Consider the following 22,178-nt stretch of genomic DNA (forward strand, 5'->3'; position numbering starts at 1 on the left):
TGGTTTGGGTACTGTTTTTTGAATACAGTATGACCACATGGTCAGTTTTTGATGAGTGCAATGAAAGCTCGCTAGTCTGTTCTCTATTGGAGCCACATTCCAGCAGGATAGATTTGACTATTCATTAATAATCTGCAAATAATGAATAATACAAGCACTTGTTTCTTTTTTTAACACCAATTTTCTTTCGCTCAGTGGCCAGCAGTTCGAGACCAGTTGTTCAGGGCTGCTTCCAGATGTGAAGTGTATGAGCACGATCATGTTACTGAAAAAAGTGTTGCTCTTGATGATACAACCCTGAACAAGTATGTTTTAAAAGACAGACTGACATATTCTGGATTCTTGTAAAAATATCATTGAAGACTTCTAGAAGAGCAGAGATTTCCCCTTCAAACTGTGATGTAACTGTGATTACTCCATTTTAGTGCAACGCGTTGATCCTTTTGTGTGGGGAAACACAAAAACATGGGCACAACTTAAAGAAATCACTGACTCCTACCGACAGGGGTGTTGCTAGACTTAAAGCTGTGCATTACTCAAATCACACTTTTTTTCTATAAATGTCTGGTGTATGTATAATGCCTGGTGTATATATCTGTGCTATAGAATATGAGCATTCCTTGCTTAGTCCATTGTTACGCCACTATTATGTTGCAGCTACTGAAACTGAAGTGACTTTTTTAAGATAAAGCCGGAGATAATATTCTATTGGAAAATATTTATTTCATCATACATTATGAACATTGGGACCTGTGTAAGGTGTAGTCTGCCCTCCACAACCCTAACAAGCTAAAGTGGTTATAATAAAGTGCCTGTATGGATTAGGACCGTTGTCAACATGTTGGAAGGCATGTAAGTCGTATCTGCAAATATAAATAATGGCAAAACTGAACCAAAATAATTTAGCTACAAAGAGGGTGGGGGATCTCTGGTCTTGTTGATGAGACCAGTCACATCTCCTCTATCTACACAATAGACATTCCCTCAGTGTGTTACTTTAATGCACAGCTTTTGAATAGGATTATTCTAATCTTTTTGGCACATTTCAGATTGTATACACTACATACTGTGAGATTTTGCACAGCGAACAATTTACACATTCCTGTACGATCTGCACAGCTGTCTCTTGTAAATATTTTTCTTATTTTTATTACAGTTTCAATTTACTACACTTGCCTTTCAAAAATTTTTTTTAGATGACTTGTAACACTATTAATTTGTGTTGGTGCTTTTGGTAATCTTTTATCTGTCTATAAATGTCATACTTGTCAGCGTTTGCTGTTATACACCAAAACACAAACAAAAAAATAAACAACAAAAATCCCCCCAAAAAACAAGTCAAATGAATTCTGATAATAATAATTCATCCAATACATAATTAATCATGCAAATAATCAATTATTCAAAGTTATATCGATGTTTGATTAATAAACAAAGTATTCTGTAACTGTTTTGGAGTGCCTGTAATGTTGTTTATTTAATAATTTATTTAGTTATTCAGAGAAACCTGACTGAGATGTGTCCAAGTCTTGTGTAGTCTGATCACACTTTTACTAAATGAGGGTAAAAAAAAAAAAGCGCCAAAACAATCGGCAGCTGAGCCTATATGAACATATATAGCAACTATCCTACAGCCAGACAGAACAATTTACAGTGGTCCTCCTTTCGTTTCACACAGCCCTACCTCACCATCATGTCATGCGTTCAGCGTTAACCTGGGTGCTGGGAGTTGTAGTTCTACCTGCGGACACTTGGAGGCGCCTCTTAGCAGCCCTCCAACAGGAACTCCCCTCCACGTGCTGCCAGGCGGAAGACGGGTTGTTTTGAAGCCGCCGGTAGTTTCTAAACGTGGAGCTGCACTTCTGCCGCCATGAACTCCGTTATTGTCCCAGCAGCAGCTTTAACGGCGGACATGGAGAGTGAAACCGACAGCAGAGGAGAAGAGCTGGAGGAAGAGCAGAGAGGGACGAAGAGGAAGATTTCTCTGTCCGCGTGAGTCCTGTAAACCGTCAGCGGCTAACTTAGCTAGCAGCTTCACTTTGATATTTGTTTGCTCAACCTCGGTTTTTATATATTTAATAGTCATAGTGTTTGTTAAGTAAGCAGCAGATATGCCCAGAGTCAAACGCCGGCTACTGTAAAACACTAGACAGCTATATAGTTAGCATGCTATTAGCTAGCTTCCGGTAACAGCAGCAGCACTAAACTACGCAACCTTTTTATTTCTATTAGCTGCTCCTGCACTGTACCCTTTTTATATGGCTTATCGCTACAAAATTGGCTGTCATAATTACTGACAGATTTAAATTTTTACTCCCAGCTGCTTTTGCTTTGTTAAATTAATTGTCAAATGCCCTAATTAATTTTATTACGTTGCTAGCTTACTTTTATAATAGTCTTAATGTTGTCATAGTTTGTGTGTGTGTGTGTGTGTACAGCTTTTCCTACTCGGTCTCATTGTAAATGAGGCCCCTATACCTCAGTTTAGTCTGATATTGAAATTGTATTTGCAAAGTTGTACATCAGTCAAAACAGCTGTTGATTTGATTGATCATCTTCACGGTTTATCCCAGTTTAGTTACTTACTTTTGTGCTTCCTGCTGACATGTTGTCTGTCCTGCAGCTGTGGTGTTTGTGGATCAGAGGAGGCCAAGTACAAGTGTCCTGCCTGCCTCACATATTCTTGCAGGTAAGATTATACTCCAATGTAAAGTACTTATATTATTGTGTGGTGAACAATAAACAAAGCTACCAGGTCATAATCTGTTTACCATTATTTCAGTTTCTTTTTTATTGTGAAATACTGAATGCTTTCAACTCTGCAGCTTCCAAACCTTTAAAATGAAACAGTCTAAGGAGGAAAACCATCCTTTAGTCAGAATGTCTTTACAAACATGGGATATGTAATATTGCAGGCTTATTCTTCATCTGATAAAGTAATGGATTTTTACTTTCAGACAAGGGTGATTTTCATGTTGTTGTTCACGACTTCATGCTGACACACACAATATATAATTCACTTGAGAGTGGATAGTGTATCAAGTGATGTATAATATATATGAATGCACTGATAAAAGTCTGTCTGATCTTGTAGAAAATTTATCAAACTGGTCAAATAACTAATAACCTTGTTAATTTATGATTTCTCTCATCACATAATATTTTGTGCATGTGTAATGATAATCAAACTACTACGTTACCAACAGTAAAATAAGAATATCCCGACAGCTGTGACTGAGCTCAGGATTTAACCAGAGGGTGGCCACTATCTTATAAATGATTTAACTGCAGCTTATAAACTCAAACACAGTATGACTTGTTGTTAGATCCTGATCAATCCTGTAGCTGTCTTGAGGATGATATACACTGCCTGGCAAAAAAAAAAAGTCGCCACTTGGATTTAACTAAGCAAATAGGTAAGAACCTTTCATTGGATAATTACTGCAGTGATGAATATATTTCAGCTGCAACAACTTATTTAACCCTAGCTGATGCAGTGAGGAGCTTCTTATTTCTTTAACAACTGTGTTAGAAGACATATCCTGTCTTCCAACAACCAACGTGGTCATGGAAAGGATGTTAATCTGTCTCAGAAGGGTCAAATTATTGGCCTGCATCAAGCAAAGAAAACAACTAAGGAGATTTCTGAAACTACTAAAGTCAGATGAAGAACCCACCAATGCATTATTAAAACTTGAAGGATAGTGGAGAACCATCATCTTCTAGTCTTCTGGTCGGTCATGTGGTCTGATGAGTCCACATTTACCCTGTTCCAGAGTGATGGGGGCATCAGGGTAAGAAGAGAGGCGGATGAAGTGATGAACTCATCATGGCTAGTGCCTACAAGCCTGTGGGGGTTTGGGTTGTGATCTGTGGTTGGTCAGGTTCAGCAACATTATGTTCCCAAAGAATGAGGTCAGCTGACTACCTGAATATACTGAATGACCAGGTCTTTCCATCAGTGGAGTTTTTCTTCCATGATGACATGGGCATGTTCCAAGATGACGATGCCAGGATTCATGGGGCTCACATTGTGAATGAGTGATTCAGGGAGCATGAGACGTCATTTTCACACATGGATCGGCCTCCACAGAGTCCAGACCTCAGCCCCATTGAGAACTTTGCGATGTGCTGGAGAAGACTTTGCACAGCGGTCTGACTCTCCCATCATCAGTATAAGATCCTGGTGAAAAAATGAATGCATCTCTGGACAGAAACAAATGCTGAGACATTGCAGAAACTTATCGAAACGATGCCACAGCGAATGAGTGCCGTACTCAAAGCTAAAGGTGGTCCATTGAAATATTACAATGTGCAACTTTTTTTTTGGCTGGGCAGTGTATATTCTAAGTAATATATGAAGTTACCAGCACTGTTGTTCTACTTCTGCTTACCACTGAAGACCACATCTTAAAATATCAGGTGTTATTGTTTTTGTGGTATTGTGTGGTTGCCTGAAACTGAGTCGTTAACATGCCATCACCAGAGTGGTAACTGCCGACAAAGTAGCAAAGTTTTTAATTAATTGTTTTTTGTCTGGAGTTATTCAAAAAGAAAAAAGAAAGATCAATAATCAATCAACTCCTGTTATTTTATTGATGCATTTTAATTCTATTAAACCATCTTTTGCTCATATAGACAAACAAGCATTTTAACTGCCAAGGAACACGACCTTTCTGTGAAGTGACTATAACTCCAGCAATAAATTTAGGCTGTGTCTGGTGCTCAACAAGCATGTATATAGTTGTTTTTATTTATTTCAGTTCTTCAAGTTGGCAGAGAACACTGTGGGGTGCATTGTTATAATAGAATAAAAAATATGCCATGGTGTTGTAAAACTTGCATTGCATGGGAAAAACAAACGACTTTAGCTGACCCTAGGCTGATTTGTTTGAAACAATCATCCCACAGTGCTTTGTCTTCCCATGGGTGCGAAATTGCAGCGTGTGAATTTAATTTTACATATGTCAGTGAATCTGTGTGTATTGAACAGTATAGTGGTTGTAAAGCAAGCAGAACAAGTGAGGTTTAACCACATTTTAAGTCCAGCTCAGGTAGTTTACTCTATGTGAACACGAAAAATCACAAATATTTTGAATCACTTGTTTGAAACTTTCACTAGGCCTTTTTGCAGGATTTTAACATGGCTGTGTAGGTTTTAAAACAAAGAAGCCAAACCTTTAGTGTCATCAGAAACAAATAATTGTTCTTCACAATGTTAAAATTGCCCATATTTCTGTTGGTGAGTAGATGTTGTATCATTTCTGAAAACAAAGAAATAGTTGGGATTTTTGTTGCTATTATGTAACAACACATTATATAGCTTTAAATAATTTTCCGCCTTTGCATGCGTGGATATATTTATGATTGACTCTTGTCGTGGTTTTGTTTTTGAGAGCTGAACTTTACTTTGACTCATGGCCAGCAACAGCATGCCACTGGAAACCTTTCCAATCCGTGGCCTATTCCTAAAATTCAATAGATGCTGAAGGATTTACAACTTAACCTTCAAGTAGTAAATGACACAATAAAGGTCATCTCTGAAACTTTCATTAGGAGTTATCAAAAAGCACCGGTGAATGTCCTTTCCCCTCTCTCATTGCTGCCTGTGGATTTGGGCATCAGTCTGCATTCCTTTTGCATAGTTTCTACGGATACAGTCTCTGTCTGACCCAGGCCAAATACCTGTCTCTCAGCAGGAGTCTGAAAATGGGCCTTTTTGAGCTCATATTAAAATCCAGGATGTTTTTTTTGTGTGTGTGTGTGTGCGTTTCTAATATTGAGTCAGTAATATTTTACTTCAGGACATCCAAGTCTATCAGGCATGCAGGTAACCAATTGTTAAAAAAGTATTTGTATGTGTTACTTATAAAAGATGAAAGAAGCAATATCACTATGTAAAACAGTCTATCACGAGTTTGAATTTTTCACATAGACTCTTACTTAAGTGAAATACAGAAGTGGTCTCAGCAAACTGCTCACTGCACTACAAAAAAGACTAAATTTGGTACCATATGCATAACTGTGTGTGTTTATAATCAAATAAATCGACCTTTTTTGTCATTAGGAGTACATACAACCGTAGTGCAGGCAAAATGAGGGCGTTTACCAGGAATCCAGTAACAGAAGAAAAAAAAGAACATAATTTAAAGCACACACACACACATCCCTGAGATGTAAATTATTATTCTAACAGATTTACTAGGTGAAACCAGATACAAACAATATACTTAATAAAATTTGCTGAACTAATTATATCTGTTATTCTTGGGTTTTATTTTGATATAACCTACAGATGTAGTGAAATAAGTCATTCTGCCCACAGTTTGTTTATCTGTCTGTAGCTCTTTTCAGAAAGAAAAAAAAATCGCAATTCAGAATCGAATACAAGTCAGAAACCAAGAGTGTTTACAGATTAGTGTATTTCAGTGTGTTCCTCTCTACATTTGGGCTGAGTAGGAGATAGAAGTCCGCCGATCATTTTGAGTCACAACAGTCCTCTAAGCTTCGACTGTTGCACACATTTTTACTCTTCACATTAAAAGTTACAGGGCTGTTGTGACTCAAATTAATATAGCCAACTATCATTACTTTTTAACTAAAACACTTAATTTCCAACAAAGCAGACATTGTACGCATTATGCAGACTAATCTGAACTATTTCTAAAGAGCATCCACTACATACACATACAGTCAGGTCCATAAATATTTGGGCATTGACACACTAGATTCCAGATGCAACTACCACACTTGAAATGAACTCTAGACCTTTTATCTGTATCTTTTATAAATGAAATGATGAGGGAATAACACGCCTGGCGGGGGACAGCTAAGCAGCCAATTGTCCAATTACTTTTGGGCCCTTAAAAAGGTGGATACATCAAACTAAAGCTGAAAGTCTGCACTTAAAGCACATCTATTGTTTCATTTCAGATCCATTGTGGTAGTGTATGGAACTGAAAATTGTGTCAATGTCCAAATATTTATGGTCTTGACTGTCATTTAGTGCAGGTGTCATACGTTTACTGAGAAAAGGCCCAGATTGGTGTGAGGATTCTCAATCCTTAAAAAGAGGAGAAGCACTCTATGGGATCCGACACATCCTGGCCGACATCTAGTACTGATAAATGCACATACTGTCTATTTTCTCCCTAATTGCAGAGAACATCAGGTCTCCCCTTCATCAAATTAATATGTTATTATGGCCCACTGGCAGGTGTAGACATACATATGCAATGCTGTTCCAATGTACACCAAATAGGAAAAGCTCTTGCATGTATGCAAGTCATTTTAAGTAAACATCCATGTTTAATTTTTTACCATTTTCAAACAAAACTATGAACTTACCCAGAGTGTTCATTTAAAACTGATGACAACATTTCATTTTAAGGCCTTTATCTAGTGTTTCTGATGATGGCATCAACATCAAACCTAACTTTAAAATGATAATTAAGTGTATTTGAAATCTCCTTTGTTGAACTTGTTATTCAGTGCTGCTTTCACAGTTGCTTCAAGGAAAGGATATTCGAATTTCAAAATTAATATCAGGATACCACCCTCGGGACCGAATATTCAGATATTTAGATATTCGGGTCCAACCCTAGAAATCTGTAGAGTTTCCGTTAGTATTGCAAAGGAAGAGGAAAATAAATATTGTCAGCTTCCTATTGTTCTGTGTTCATATCTGGGCTTGTAGTTGATGGATGAGATCAGATAGTTTCTCTGAATCTTTCTTCCCAACACAGATATTGAATCTCTCTGGAATGAAGATGTCCACTGTAGATAAGGAAAGAAATAGGAATATAAATGTGTGTCCACCGGTGCTGTTAATTATTTGTCCAAATTAGTCAGGTGTAATTACATTTGTACATGTCACAACAACATGGCTAGTATTGTTTTCATCTTGTGAGTCTGTCGGTCTGTCTCTCTGTTTTTGTCGTCATGGCAAAATATGTTTCTGGTTGTTGCAATATGTTGCTACCTACTGTAGCAAAAACTACCACAAAGACAGTTTTGAGTTTTTTGGGAGATGTTTATGCGTCTTTCTGATTTTGTCAACAGTAAAATGTTGCAAACATACAAGACACAGTCAGGAGTCTTTGCAGATGTGTAGTTGAGATCAAAATGAAGATCATGTTTGAAGTTGAATATGGTCTAACTCATGAGTACAGAATAATCTCATGAGTGCAGAATACTGATGACATCATGTAATATAGGGGCAGTGATGGTGCAACGGTTAAGTCTGGACTATTAATCAGATGGTCATTGGTTCAAACCCCGATGCGGCCCTTGAGCAAGGTCCTTCCTGCTCCAGGGACGCTGTATTACGGCTGACCGTGCGCTCTGACCCCGATTGGGTTAAGCGAAAAGCAACATTTCACAGTGCTGTAATGTATTTGTGGCAAATTATTATAATTATAATTATAGTGATGACTCCTTAGTAGGTCTACTCCTGGGTTGAAATGTCTCTAAGTTGGTGGGTGTAATGTTATCTGTGTGTTTGACATCATTTTGAGTACTTTTCTTGTTTTGGCATCTTTTTAGCTTTACTTTGTGCACCGTTTGAATGAGCTGAAATGGCATCAAATCATATTTTCTTGAAAGAATTGAAGCATTACCTAACATATTGTGTCCATGCGTATTTTTTCAGCTTGCTGTGTGTGAAGAAACACAAGGAAGATTCAGGATGCAGTGGAGTGAGAAATAAAACGGCATTTGTGACCCTGTCACACTTTGATGAAATGACACTTCTCAGCGGTGAGCTTCTCCTTTGCTTGACTGATACGCTGGGGAAGATTTTTGTCTGTGTTTTAACTAAAACATTATTTGTCTTGGATTTTAGGGCATTTTATCAATGACTGCTTTATAAAAATTAGTTCTTCCCTTTTACTTTGTGTGTTCACTGTTTGTTCTTGGCCTACACTGTAGATTACAGGTTTCTGGAGGATACTGGACGATTTGCTGATGGAGCCAACAGAGACAACCTCATCCGGGCTCCTCGCACCACTTTCAAAGTGAGTCCTTGATTTATTACTTCCAGTTACCTAGAATGTAGGGCCATTTGACAGAGACTATAAGCTAAAATGAGTTCGTTTAGATTCATTTGAGCACACACTACAGTTTAAATAAAACTCTACAAACACGGGACAATATTGTTGCATCAAATGAGAATGTTTGTACAGTATAGAAATATATATCCTGATATACCACATAGTTAGATAAGGCTTTGACATGTAGTTGTTTCATTTTATTCAAACAACACACACATTTTTCTCATGTGAGATGTGATATACAGTGCTTAATAAATTTATTCAACCGTCACCCAGTGTATGGCGTTTGCCACCGCTGCCCTAAATTAACAGTATTGCTGATTACCAAAATATTTTTTTAGGTTTCTGTAATGGTTAATCCACCAGTATGTGCAAGCTCTTTAATCAAAATGACATCTTTAATGCTTAAATATATTATTGTTGTTGTCTATGAGTTTTCAAATTTACTGTTAAAGAAAACAAAAAAATAGTAAAACACTTTATTATTTTTTGACTGGAAAGCCAAATTACAGTTATTTGCTTGCATTCATGAACAGAAAAATTAGTTTGAGTGGTTGTATGCTTTTCTTGATTAATTTCTGACTTCTCAAAGAATTCCAGCATGCTGACTCAAATTTAGGTCTAAAAACATGAATTCAGTTGAATGCAGTTTCGTTCCTGTTCAAAATGGTGAAGCGTAGGGAACTCGCTGAGAAAGACAGAAGCTGAATAAAAGCACTACATGATGCTGGATGATCTTTGAGACAAATAGGGCAAGACAAAGTGTTCTCACAGTGTAGTCAAGTCTGTCTTCGACTTGATTGCAGAGACTTCTACTTAGAAAATGCGCCAAGGAAGAGACTGAAAATGAAAGCTAACTGACACAGATGTCAGGCACCTTAATATTTGAACTACTAGAGACAGAAGGAAGACCGCTGCTGATCTTCAGGCAGAGATTAATGCTTCTAGAACAGAATCTGAGAAAGTCTCCAGAATGACCATAAGCAGACGACTGAAGGAACAAGGCTTAAAGGGAAGAAGAGCTGCTAAGAAACCATTATTGAGGCCTGCAAACATCCAAAAACACCTAAACATTTGCAAGGCAGCACAAACACCGGACTGTAGAGGACTGGAAGAAGGCGCTCTGGACGGACAAGTCCAAGTTTGAACTTATCACTGTCTTGTTTATGTCTGCAGAAAAGCTGGATAACATTTTAATGCTAGATGCATTGTACCCACAGTGAAACATGGTGGAGATTCCATTATGGTATGGGGTTTCATTTGTGGAAACAGCATGGGCAAATTAGTTAAAATGGTTGCTATCATGAACCAGAAGGTTGACCACAATATCTTGGTGTATCATGGAATCCCTTCTGGATTGAACCTGATTGGTCGTGAGTTCATATACCAAGAAGACAATAGCTAGAAACTATTTGGAACTCAATAACAAAAGAGACTGTGGAAAAGTACATAAAAACAATGGCTGCAAGAATACAAGCTGTTATCAGGGCCAAAGGAGGTCATGTAAAATATTAAGATATCTGGTTAATACACGTGAATCAGGAATATTTAGTTGTTCAAGTTTGTCATTTCCCTAATAAATAACAATACAATTTTTAGTTTGAAACAAGTTTCTGACAGATTTCTAAAATATTTATGTTTTCTCATTTTTATGGCAGGTGGTCTAATAAATTTGTTAAGCACTGTATATATTTTGGTATATAACAACTACAAGCTCAATCCCCTGAACATTGCTTTCCTGCTGTCCATGGCTTGATTTTAAAAAAAAGACAACTTTTCATAGTTGTTTTTCACCATAATGACATATGCTAGTTTAGATCTTAGATTTACTGACACATACGACATTTTAACCAGTATTTACCTATACAAGTAAAATGTAGTCACTACATAGTTTGCAAAATAGTTATAAATGTGTGAAAATACCTTTTAAAATCAACAGTGACGTTAAAATGAACCTCACAACCAAAATGCTCAAACTCGGTATCTGAACTTTGCTGTGTAGTTACAGCATATGGCATTGTATGGCTGAATGAGTAAGAAACTGAAGTAAAGAAATGAATTGAAATAACTTAAAAACAGCATCTCTCTCTGTTGATAATGTAACCCCAAACAGCACTAGCAAATTTAATTAAAACTCTAAAATGCCCCAGTCAGTATGCGTCTTGGTCACTGATGTTTCCACCCAGATTGTTAGTATGCGATGTGCCAATAAACTGGTATTAGATAAAATGTCTCTTTGTTGGCCTCATAAATCCCATACCAGTTCAAGCTATTCTTACCAAATTTCAGTTCAGTGCAAAATGCTTGGTTGGGATTAATCCAACCTACAAATGGACGGATCCACAACAATTGAAGATCAGCTTGAAAGGCGAAAACTTTAGTGACTGAACTTATTTTTGCTTAAGTATGATTCCTTTTCAATATAAGGCTGAAGATGAAGAAAGCAGACCTGCATAGTATTATGATCATTTCCAGATTCTTTTATAAGATTCTTTATGAATGCAGTACCAGTATAAACTTAGCTTTCCATCAGAAGAAACCAGCATAATCTAAATGTCTTTCTCTTAGTGGTTTTATTATACCATTTGTATAATTTGTGGCTGCAGTTATGTAATACCTACTGCTGCTGCTCCAAACCACAGAGATTCATTTGTCTAAGAGTTCATACCACCTATTACCTGTGCTGTTACTACAACACAACTCAAGTGACTTTTGATAGCTTGGAGTAATTCATGTTCTTTTATGGACCTTTTAGAGGCAACGACTGCTTCAGCGGTCACAAATCTATCAAAATAATGAGGCTTGCTCTCAGGGAGAGATAAAGGCTTGGCACATGATGAGCTTTGGGATTTGGGTTTCCTCCAGAACATTGCAAGTGCAATAATCTGCTAATAGCCCCGTGTTGCCCTAACTTTTAATAAATCTCTTTTACCATCTCTCACCACCAATCCAAAGTTACAAAGGAGCCAGAAAGGAAAAGCTTGTCCTTTCAAATTTAGATGAGGGCTGTTAGGAGGAATTCAAGACTTCTTTGTTTTAATTGTTAATGAAACTTGCACAGCTGGATTTATTGATGCAGAACAGATATTTGGTATTTAAACATATTTGTTCCTGGAGAAGATATTCCCCCTCTGACTTTTCCACTGAACTGAAATGTCAGCCAGCCTGTGTTTCCAACAGATCTGTTAAAGCCTTAGAATAGACGCTTTTTGTTACATCATGTTTCACTGAACCCTTGTTTTGTTTGAAGTATTCTGCTGTGATATGTTTGTTAAAGATCTTAAGTTGGCTGGGTTGTGCTGGTTTCTGTGCCTTCCTAGCAGTTCTAAAATGTTCTGTAAATCAACCAGTGTCTTTGTGACACTACTATAGATAAAGTATGCTACAGTAATGTATATTCTGTGCAATGCTGCAATGGGCCATTCTCGGTTAACAATTTTAGTTTGACAAGTTTAAGTTTTATGTCAGATAAAAATCTATATATATATCCACTTGGAACCAAAAATCTTTCAGTAGCGACTTAACTTTTTTATTGGCCACATCGGTTTGTCTGACATTTAACAGGTCGGTCTGTGTGTGTCTCTGGCGGCCTGCCCAGGTAGATAAAATCAGTCAGTTTCCACTGAATAAATCTTACATTACAACAGTGTTTTTTCACTCTTTTCAACACGTGACTGTCTGAGTTGCTTTTGCTGCCGCACATTAGTGGGGACGAGAGGTTTCTCTGTGCTTACATGCCTTGTGGTGTCTACTGATGCATGTGAGGAGTCCGAGGAACACTGATGAACTGTAGCCTTTACCTAGACTCTGCATGTGAAGTGTTTAGGTACCATCTGTAAGTTGTAGTGCCAGAAAACAACCCAAGTTACACTCACCTCTTCAAAATGATGAGTCTCTGCCTGCAAATTGTTCATTCCATGCCACCCACCAATGCAAGAAAATTCAGTCTGTGAAAAACACTGAGATACGATGAAACAGCCAGCATTGTGCAGTGCATTTTTTGCAGAGCGTGACCATGGCTCATCTTTGAACAGTCCTTTTTTGAGATCGCAGCATTTGTGTTCAGAATTGAAACATTACAAAAGCACAGCCTCTCGAAGAAACTTGTCCTCTGCTTTGACAGGTGTGTAGCCAGCAGAGCAGCCCTCATGCTCTGCAGGGTGTCAGTACCAGACAGTGGCCAATCCAAGCAGTGAGCTGTCAGACATGATAATATAATTTACCACTGCTTTTAATATAGACAAAGAAGAGCCACATTTTAGCAGTTTTGAGTCCCCGATGATTACTATGAAACAGAACCAGGTAAATGTACAAAACATTTTTTTGCACTTTTATTCCTGTTTACAATCACTTACATAATGCGTTAAGAAATTACTAATATATTTGGAAACTGACAAGAACAGATTACGCTTAAATTGTTTTGTCAGGGAAAAATTTGGGGTGCAACTAAGTTATGTGCTGGTGTACCCAAATGAAAAGGTTAGGCAGATTTGTGCAATCAATATATAAAGCTAGTTCTGAGCCCTGTTGATGAATGAAATGAATGAAGTTCCATTGTAATACTGCACAACAGTACTATATTATACTGTATTATCTTGAATATTGTGTTATCCAGACGAAGACGCTGGCAGCCAATGCCAGAAAGATGAACATCACTCTGAGGCTCCTGCCCGTCAGCTTCTCCAAGAGCAGAGAAAACTCTACTGTCTTCCTGAAAAAGTAAGAATACAATCTCTCAAATACATTGGACAATATCTTAGCATTTATTTATTTATTGCTTGTTCTTTTCTTCACTGTAGTTTGACTAAACTGAACTGTTGCAGAGTACAAAACAAGCATGTATTTCTGAATATGTATATTAATATAGCCAACATTACACAGGTAAGTTAACTCTTGAGACATCACTTTTTTATCCTCTTGTGTAATGAGTTGCTCTTCCTATTTGCCACTATTAAACATATAAAATTAATATGACTATTATTTTAAGAAAAATCATAATAAATGTTTAAAAAATTGCCTTTTTATTTTGTCATTACCATCTTGAGATATGTTTGACCATAATGTTATGTTTGTTACCCTTTTCTTGAATATTCTTCTCTGGTGCCAGTTTCATAGAAACAAGACATTGTCGTACAAACACAAGCAATAGTCATTACATACTTGCATAGTTATTACTGTCTATGTTGGTATATCCATTGAAGCAGCATTTCTATATCTTAAAGGTCCATGGTTTAGGATACCCTTCATCACAAAGACATTAATTTATGAGTTTTATAAGTTAAGTCCTCCTTAACCTGCAGCAAAATGAGCCTCTGATTAGTGATGTTTTACTTTGCCACAGGATGGCACTCTTGTTAAGCCCTAACTGCAGTTACATGTAGGTTATCTCATGGCAGTCTTGTGGATAGTGATGAAACATGGAGGTCTACCAATGTCTAATGGAATATAAACTACCTCACACAATTTAGGTATAATTAATAGTCATACCAATCTATGAAAATGTGAGATAAGTTTATTACTGCAGTTTGCACTCTTGCTGTTTATTTTATGTGGTTCTGTGAGGTACAGAGGGAGACCCTTTTAAACCGATAAGGTTTAAGCCATTTTGTTGGTGCTTGACTGTATGTATCAGAATCAGTATATTTCCAGGAAGTGCACAGACACACATGCACACTTGTTGCTGAGGATCAGTGGCACTGTAGTACTCTCTGCAGATAAAGCTCACTGTGCAGTGCATTTCCTCTATTACAATACTACCCCAGTTAAAGGAACGATCTGTAAACTACTGCAGGACAGTGTGAATAAAGACCAAGTGTATTTCATATTCTGTAATATACGGGGCACATTTTAATCATTAATCAATTGACTTTTTGAAGGCAAGCGTTTTTCAAAAAAATTTGAAAGCATTAAAAATGTATTTGAACATCATTACACTTACCATTGGTCAGTCTATCCTCCTCAGGCTTAGATATTATAGAATCCACAGTCAAACTGACTGAGAGTATTGTACTCTTTGTACCCAATGCATGGCTAGACTGCAGATGGATGATAAATGAATAAAAAAAAACGACCTAAAGGGTCTTAGTAAGGTGTTAAGCCAGCCCCTGCACACAGAACGGCTTCAATGCACCTGCACTGATTCTCCAAGTTCCTGGTACTCTACTGGAGGGATGAACCTCATTCTTTCATAAGACATTCCCTCATTTGGTGTTTTAATGGTGGCGGTGAAGAGCCTGGTCTTAAGACGTCGGTCACAAAAGTCAACAGATGTTCATGTGGCTAGTGATCTGGTGACAGAGAAGGCCATTACATATGATTCTTATCATTTTTATACTTACCAAAACCATCAGTGGTTCCTCCTACCTTACGGTGGCATTGTCATTCTGGAAGACACCGCTCTAAACTAGAGGGATAAAGATGATCTCTCAGAACATCTTTGTATTGATTTGCAGTGGCTGTAGGGGTCAAGGGTTCAGCTTTCTCTTTTATTTTGTCATGCATCTGTAGTTACCAATGAGTTAAGGGTGAATTTTCAGACAAGGTTAAATTCAGCCAAACTTTGTAGACTTACAATAATTTAGAGTTTGAGACTCATAACTTCTTTTAGACCCTGTAGTAATTCTTTTACATGGATTTTTTAAAATTCAATCTCTGGACCACCTTAGACCACTCATTATACCTTTGTGCTGGATGTGTCAGGAACACCTGAAGGGAAGATCTTACAATTTTCACTCATTTTCAGTTGGCCTCGACAATAAACTAATTACATTTTTGTGGTCAAAGGTCATTATGACCTCATAAAATGGGATTTTGGCCATAACTTAAGAATTCATATGATAATTATGACTAAATATCACAAAAATGTCTAATTGGAAAATAAGGTCAAAGGTCAACTTCACTGCATCAACATCATCATAATGTCAAGAACAGGCGGGGACATTTTCACTATATTCCACTGTTTGTTTTCTACTGGTCTGGCAACAATAATTCCACCTTGAAACTGTGATGATCATAGAGCTCCTCTATACTGCTGGGTTGAAGATATGTGCGACGCATTGTATTTTAGAATTTGTAGCTTCTTTGCTGCAGCATCTATATTTTATATTTCATTGTCTGTTGTCAGGGCAACAACTTTATGTTCTATCAGAATTTATTGGCCAAGCATGTGAACACATAGAAGGAATTTGGTATGGTTTTTTTTGATGTTGTTTGTTTCTCTCATCGAACATACACACTTCACGTGTTTATGTATTATGAGTGCAGATGGGCATGAATGTGAACCGCAACTTGCCTGGTTGGCGGAGGCATACAACCGCGAGGCAGTAATTCTAGTTTACCGTTGCTTTTGAGACTGAGCCCTGCCACTCTAATCCCACGGTGGAAGAATAGAGGCAGAGAAGATGGAGAAAATGGTTATTGAACTGGATATTAAAGTTTTATGAGTCTGAAATGCCCAGGGACAACATTAGGTGCCAATCAGGATTGCCACTAAAAGAAACCTTTGTCAGTCCCTCCAGCTGCTTTTATGTTGTTGCTTTCCCTTTCACCACCCTCTTTTCCACCCTTAAAGTCTACCACACTGTCATGTGAGTCTCTGGTGTTTTGCAGGTGCTGATACATTTGTGCACATCATAGAATTAGATGTTATGTTAGGTTGTAGCAGCAGACTCCAGCCCTAGTCTCCCTGGTCCCAGTTCAGCATTTGTCAGATGATGACAGAAAGTTTTTGTAGGATGTCTAAGTTTTTCACAAAGGTTCATCACCTGGGAAATGTGTGAAGTTCCCACAACTGCACCAGCAAATGATTCAAGAGTCTTTATGCCTTTGTTATTCTTGTCTCTAAAGAGGAATCATTGACCAGCTGCACAGACTTTCTTTGTTTAGTCTGGTTAGTGTCATTATGTCTCACTGTGAAGATTCTTCAACTAACCGCAACAGTGTCCCATTCACAGAGCAGCAAATGCACACTAGGGATGGGATGAAAGGTATACGCTAAATAGCAAGGGATTGAGAGAGAATGTGCTTCAGAATGTACCAAGTACATAATATAAGAAGCAGATGTGTGAGCAGTGTGACTGCAGCTGGTTAGCGACATATTCATGCTACGCACTTGCCCTGCCAGAGAAGGATCATTACTGGCAGACAGCTGACTGGAGGGCTTTCATGCCTGGCGATGGTGTGTGTGCGTGTGAGCATATGTGCTTGAGTGTGAGTTAGTGACCGCGTGTTTGTTTGATTAAATGTTTGTAGGCAAAATAATGGCTGTGCAACTACTTTCTTTCCACCTCTTACCAATGACTAATTTAAAAAACAAGGCACGAACAGTAAAGAGATTGACAAAAAATTACAGGCTGCCTCTTAGTCCAGCCCTTGGAGGGTAAGTATATAATAGCTGGCATTTGGCAGAACATTGGAAGTAGTTGTGTTAGGGTGGAATTATGTTTTCTACAGCCTCAGCCTGGCATGGCAGGGCATTTTCCTCATAGACAGCTTGAGTGAACTGCACAACACATTGCAGGAACAGTTACTGTGGGTAATAACTGAACATATTTCTATAATAACTTGAGATAATTGGTAACATGAGCCAGTGTGGTTTTGTGCCCTGCATATCACTTTCCCATATGTTGAGAATCAGCCTCAATTAACCTAGCTTTCTAACTTAGAGGAGACCTAATTTTGTTTCTACTTATTGACAGGTGTTGAACATTGAACTCAAAAATTAAGTGCATCTTAGTGATAGTAGTAGAGAAAAATAAGCTCTTTGTAGATTGATTAAAGGTATGGTAACCCACATATAGGTCCTGTAGAATCAATAAATTGGCAGTTACTTTTCCGTGTCATTTCAACAACAACATTTCAACTTCAGTAGTATTAAAGTCAGTTCATAATGCATCACATAATCCTTTGCGTGCAATTGTCGCACTACCATTCTCTCACCGCTGTTCGTGGTGTGAAACTTCTCTGCGAGGGGAAACCCCAATAGGGCCACAACAGGAGGAAGCAATCATCCTCTGACCCCTTGTCACCTGCTTGCTCTTGCAGCAACTGATCAATCCTTTAAAACATTTCTTGACTGATGCACAAACCCTTAAAATTGAGTCAGAGAAAGCATACACCTGCCTAATATGTGGTTTCCCCACGACGCCAAAGCAGTTCTGACCCATTGAAGCATGAACATTGTACCTTTGTGGGTGTCCAGTGCTTCAGTCACTGGGATGTTGGCAGATTGGATTCTGGGGAGTTGCTTTGGACTCTCTGTCGTGTTCCTCAAGTTGTTAACAGTTTCATGGTGTGGCAGGGCACATTCATTGGGTGGTACATATCAAAGAAACATAACATAAATGCTAGCACCTAAGGTTTTCCAGCAAAACATTGCTTTGTTATAAAATGATAATTTTCCGTCACTTTCATTGTCAATGTTTTTTATTGGGCAGAGTGGTGCATGTCTTTTCTTGCTAGTGGCCCTGTACTGACATGTACTGCTAACTAATCATAACCTCTACTCGCACCTTACCAGAGACTTACCAGTCAGTTGCTTACATTCATGACTAAGACTATTATCAATGGTCTAAGAAAAATACGCATGTAACCGTCTCTCTGTATGTCTATGAAATCTAGGGTACCACAGGTAACACATCCTAAAATATTTATTATTTAGACCAAAGTGTCAAGAAAGCAGATTTGTTCATCAGGCTTCTGTTGGTAAGGGGGCTCAAGGAGAAGAAGAAAAAAAGTGAACACAATAAAGATCTTTTAAAGTAAGAAACAGCAGCATGAACATGAAAGATATATGTTCAATGTTCTACACTCATTCTCGAAATTCATGTTCCACATTAAGTCAGCCATTCTTGTAACCCCTCAGGAAAGCCTGCCACTAATTTGCTAGTGGAAAACTTTTAATCTGAAGGAACAGATTTCGACTACCATTAGCTCAGCAGCCTTCACAGGGTTTCAATACAGCTCTACCATCTTGGCAAAAGTGGTTTTGAAAACGATCAGCACTGACCAGCACTTTTCCCTATGGAAATGCACATGCACAATGTACCACAGCTACAGCTCGACTTACGAAGACCATGGAAAAAGGGGTGTAATTTTTGCAGTCCATTAGACCAATTAATGCAATTTTGAAAATGCTGTAGTGCAGCTTTACATTCATCATAGGTTTCTAGAAGTCCATGTGACGTATAAGCTATTGTATGTGATGAATGAATACGCAAATGGATTAAAACAGAATCATAAACCATATTTCACCCCAGATTTCGTGGTGGGGGATGACTATTCATCACTTGAAGCTCATGTGCAGCACAGCTTCTACTTTCCAGAAATTAAGTTAAAATGAAACAATCAGCGGCAGCTTTAGTCAGATGTTTTTCAGACTCCGACAGACAGCCTTCTGGCTGTGTTTGGCTTGATTAACCACTGCTGATGCAGAGCAGAGACTGTGTCGGCTGCCATCTGAGGCAAACCTCACATCTGAATGGTAAGCAGCAGTTTCATCAGTGTTGCACACACTGTCATCACAATTGGACGTGTAACTGTGGCATACATGCTGCTCTCTGGTTCTGAGTGAAATTCCAAACTCTGAAATAACCAGACATTTGATAGTGCTGCATGAAGTTGAGAACATAAACTTGCCATGTGTTCTGTTTAGTTGACAACATTTTTATAAATATGTTTCCATGTGTTACATAGTAATTATAATTACATAGTTTTTCACTTCACGCCAGAAGAACTTGAGTATTAGCAGGGTTTCTGGCTATGAAACCTTTCTTGTTGCTTTTAAGCCACACTAATACTTTGGCTCTAGAGGTGACTACATTGGAAAAATACAGTGACAACTGCTGTATATTTAGATTAGTGTGACATTTCGTACAGACAGTCATGCTTCCTAGAGGATTACTTCTAATGACCTTGGTTATCCTTTGATGTTTCATCAAGTACACTAGCAGGTCCAACTTTCCAGAAGTCCAACACGTGAGAATCCTGAAACTAATGACCAGGCATATCAGGCCCAGATTTACGTTTTGTCCCATTAGTGATGTTAGCCTAAGAATAGAAAAAATGTCATCTCGTTTTTCATCCTTTCAAAAAATTTCTTCCTCTCAAATGCACTCATTATTACAGCCTCATGGAATGTTTTGAACAACTGTAGACTAGTTGTTTTCGTCCACATTCACACAGACATAGATCTAGACATTAGTATCGTGTTCATAACTTTTCAGGAAAAGCAGACCTGTGACTTAAGATTGCAGTGTTTGCCAAACAACCAGGGTTCAAGCCAGGACTTGAGTAAGAAGTCTTAATATGCAGCTGTCTGTAATCTTTTTCTCCTCTCCCTTTCTTCCATCAACTTCTCTGCTACTCTACCCTCTGAGACTGTGGGTCTAACCATTGCTTTGGATCCTGAATTTATTTATTGTATCTTGTTTGAAAGGCCCCAAAATCCTGTCATCTCATTCCACCAGCACCCACTTGCCACCAGATATTGGCATCTCCCTCTGATGTGCATAAAAACAAGACACATGGTTTCACATGTAGCGCCATTTTTGTTGGATCTCTCCAGACCTTAATCCAGCCAGATGGATTTCAGCTCTGGCTGCCAGACCACCAGTCAGGCTTTCTCTCTCTGGTGTTGATGGCACAAGAGAGTCCAATCACTTACTTAATCAACAGAGTGTGTTATTGTTAATGAATCCATCCATCTTCCTCTGAGTCAACTTCATTTCTCACTCACGGATGCAGACAGTTTAAATTTGGAGAAACAGCCAAAGTTGTATCCTGAAATAGAAGAGGTTCAGTTTATTTAAGACAAACTAGTGAGTACACCTTGTCCTTGTTGAAAGGCAAGAGGGTTATATGTATGCCTTTTACACGAATAGTAGCTGATGTAGATGTGATGAGTACAAAGCCTTGTCCTTCTTTCAACATCTGGCCAGTCAGTGTGTAAAATGGACATTGCTGTTGTGTTGTCTGTTTCACAAAGTTCTGAAAGTAAAACTATTCTTAGAGAATCATACTGCAATATCTCAAGAAAACATGCTTGTTAAACTTGTGTAGTAGGTTTTCTGCTGCCTTACATGGTCTGTATTAAAGGTCGGTATTAAAGGTCAGTTTTCCCCAAAAAGGGGTAATTCATCAAATAGCTTGTTGGATGACAGAAAACTTAAGTATATGAAAAAAGATGGGCATATGGCCAGAAGAGAGTGGAACAATGCGAGCATGCTGTATTAATAATATTGAATTTCCCTTTGGGGATTAATAAAGTTATTGTATTGTAGTACGGTGCCAATGACTAACTGCATGGAGAATACTGGGTGATGTCCGCGTTACTGAATGAGTGTCAATCATAAAAGTATGTGGGCTTGTATGCATGTGAGAAACAGCAGTCATCAGGTCAAAGATTTTGTTTCAGTAGTAGAGATTTGTCTGCTGAATCTGAACTCTGGATTACGATTCCTTATTTTGCTTTTTGAAAGACGACCGTGTTAGACATCCTCAGTTAATTATAAGCATACTGAGCCTTTAACAATTTGTAGTTCCTGTTGTAACACATTTATTATGTATTGTAAAATAAATGTTACTTTTTTATACCCATAGTTTTGCAGTCTCTGTGGACAGATAGTACTCACCAAAGCGGAACACCAGCTGTTGTCTTTATGGAGTGCTTCAAGGGAAAGATGACTAATTTAGTCATTAGCTAGCGTGACCAACTCTTCCAGGAAGGGACTGTTTGCATTGAACGAACTTCTGAATTTGTCTAAATATGTTATTTTGATAAACAGGGATGCATTTTTAGGGATTTATCCACAAACCAGAGAGACAGACTTGTAAGGTGGCACTTTCTGTAGAGCTGCTTTAAGGGATTATATTTTTCATGAACTTCCACACTAATGATTTTAGCTATTTTACTATGTCAATATTGAGTATCCTAGTGCAGCACACATAATACTACTGTGCTTCCAACTTGAGAAAGAAAACAGCAACCACTTGGAAAGAGGAAAACACTGATGGCTTCCATCCTCTCTATATAACTCAGGTTGCTCAAGATGATTTGTAACCCCAACATTTTCACCCAAGACCCAAAGGTTTCAGAAACAAAATACACTAAATGTGAATCGAAGTTAAGAT

The 22,178-nt window shown here is 38.1% G+C and overlaps 1 protein-coding gene across 1 annotated transcript in view; it reads left to right on the plus strand.

Moving 5' to 3' along the window:
- Window positions 1-1,788: 1,788 nt before the first annotated feature.
- Window positions 1,789-22,178, plus strand: part of znhit6 (zinc finger HIT-type containing 6) — a 41,745-nt gene continuing 21,355 nt past the window's right edge. Inside the window, exons 1-5 of the mRNA XM_035955084.2 lie at window positions 1,789-1,992; window positions 2,624-2,689; window positions 8,651-8,757; window positions 8,929-9,014; window positions 13,666-13,769. Coding sequence (XP_035810977.2) covers window positions 1,871-1,992; window positions 2,624-2,689; window positions 8,651-8,757; window positions 8,929-9,014; window positions 13,666-13,769 — 485 coding nt within the window. The 5' untranslated portion in view covers window positions 1,789-1,870. The remainder of the gene's footprint in view (window positions 1,993-2,623; window positions 2,690-8,650; window positions 8,758-8,928; window positions 9,015-13,665; window positions 13,770-22,178) is intronic.

Source organism: Amphiprion ocellaris, chromosome 2, assembly GCF_022539595.1.
Source record: "Amphiprion ocellaris isolate individual 3 ecotype Okinawa chromosome 2, ASM2253959v1, whole genome shotgun sequence".
Lineage (NCBI taxonomy): Eukaryota > Metazoa > Chordata > Actinopteri > Pomacentridae > Amphiprion > Amphiprion ocellaris.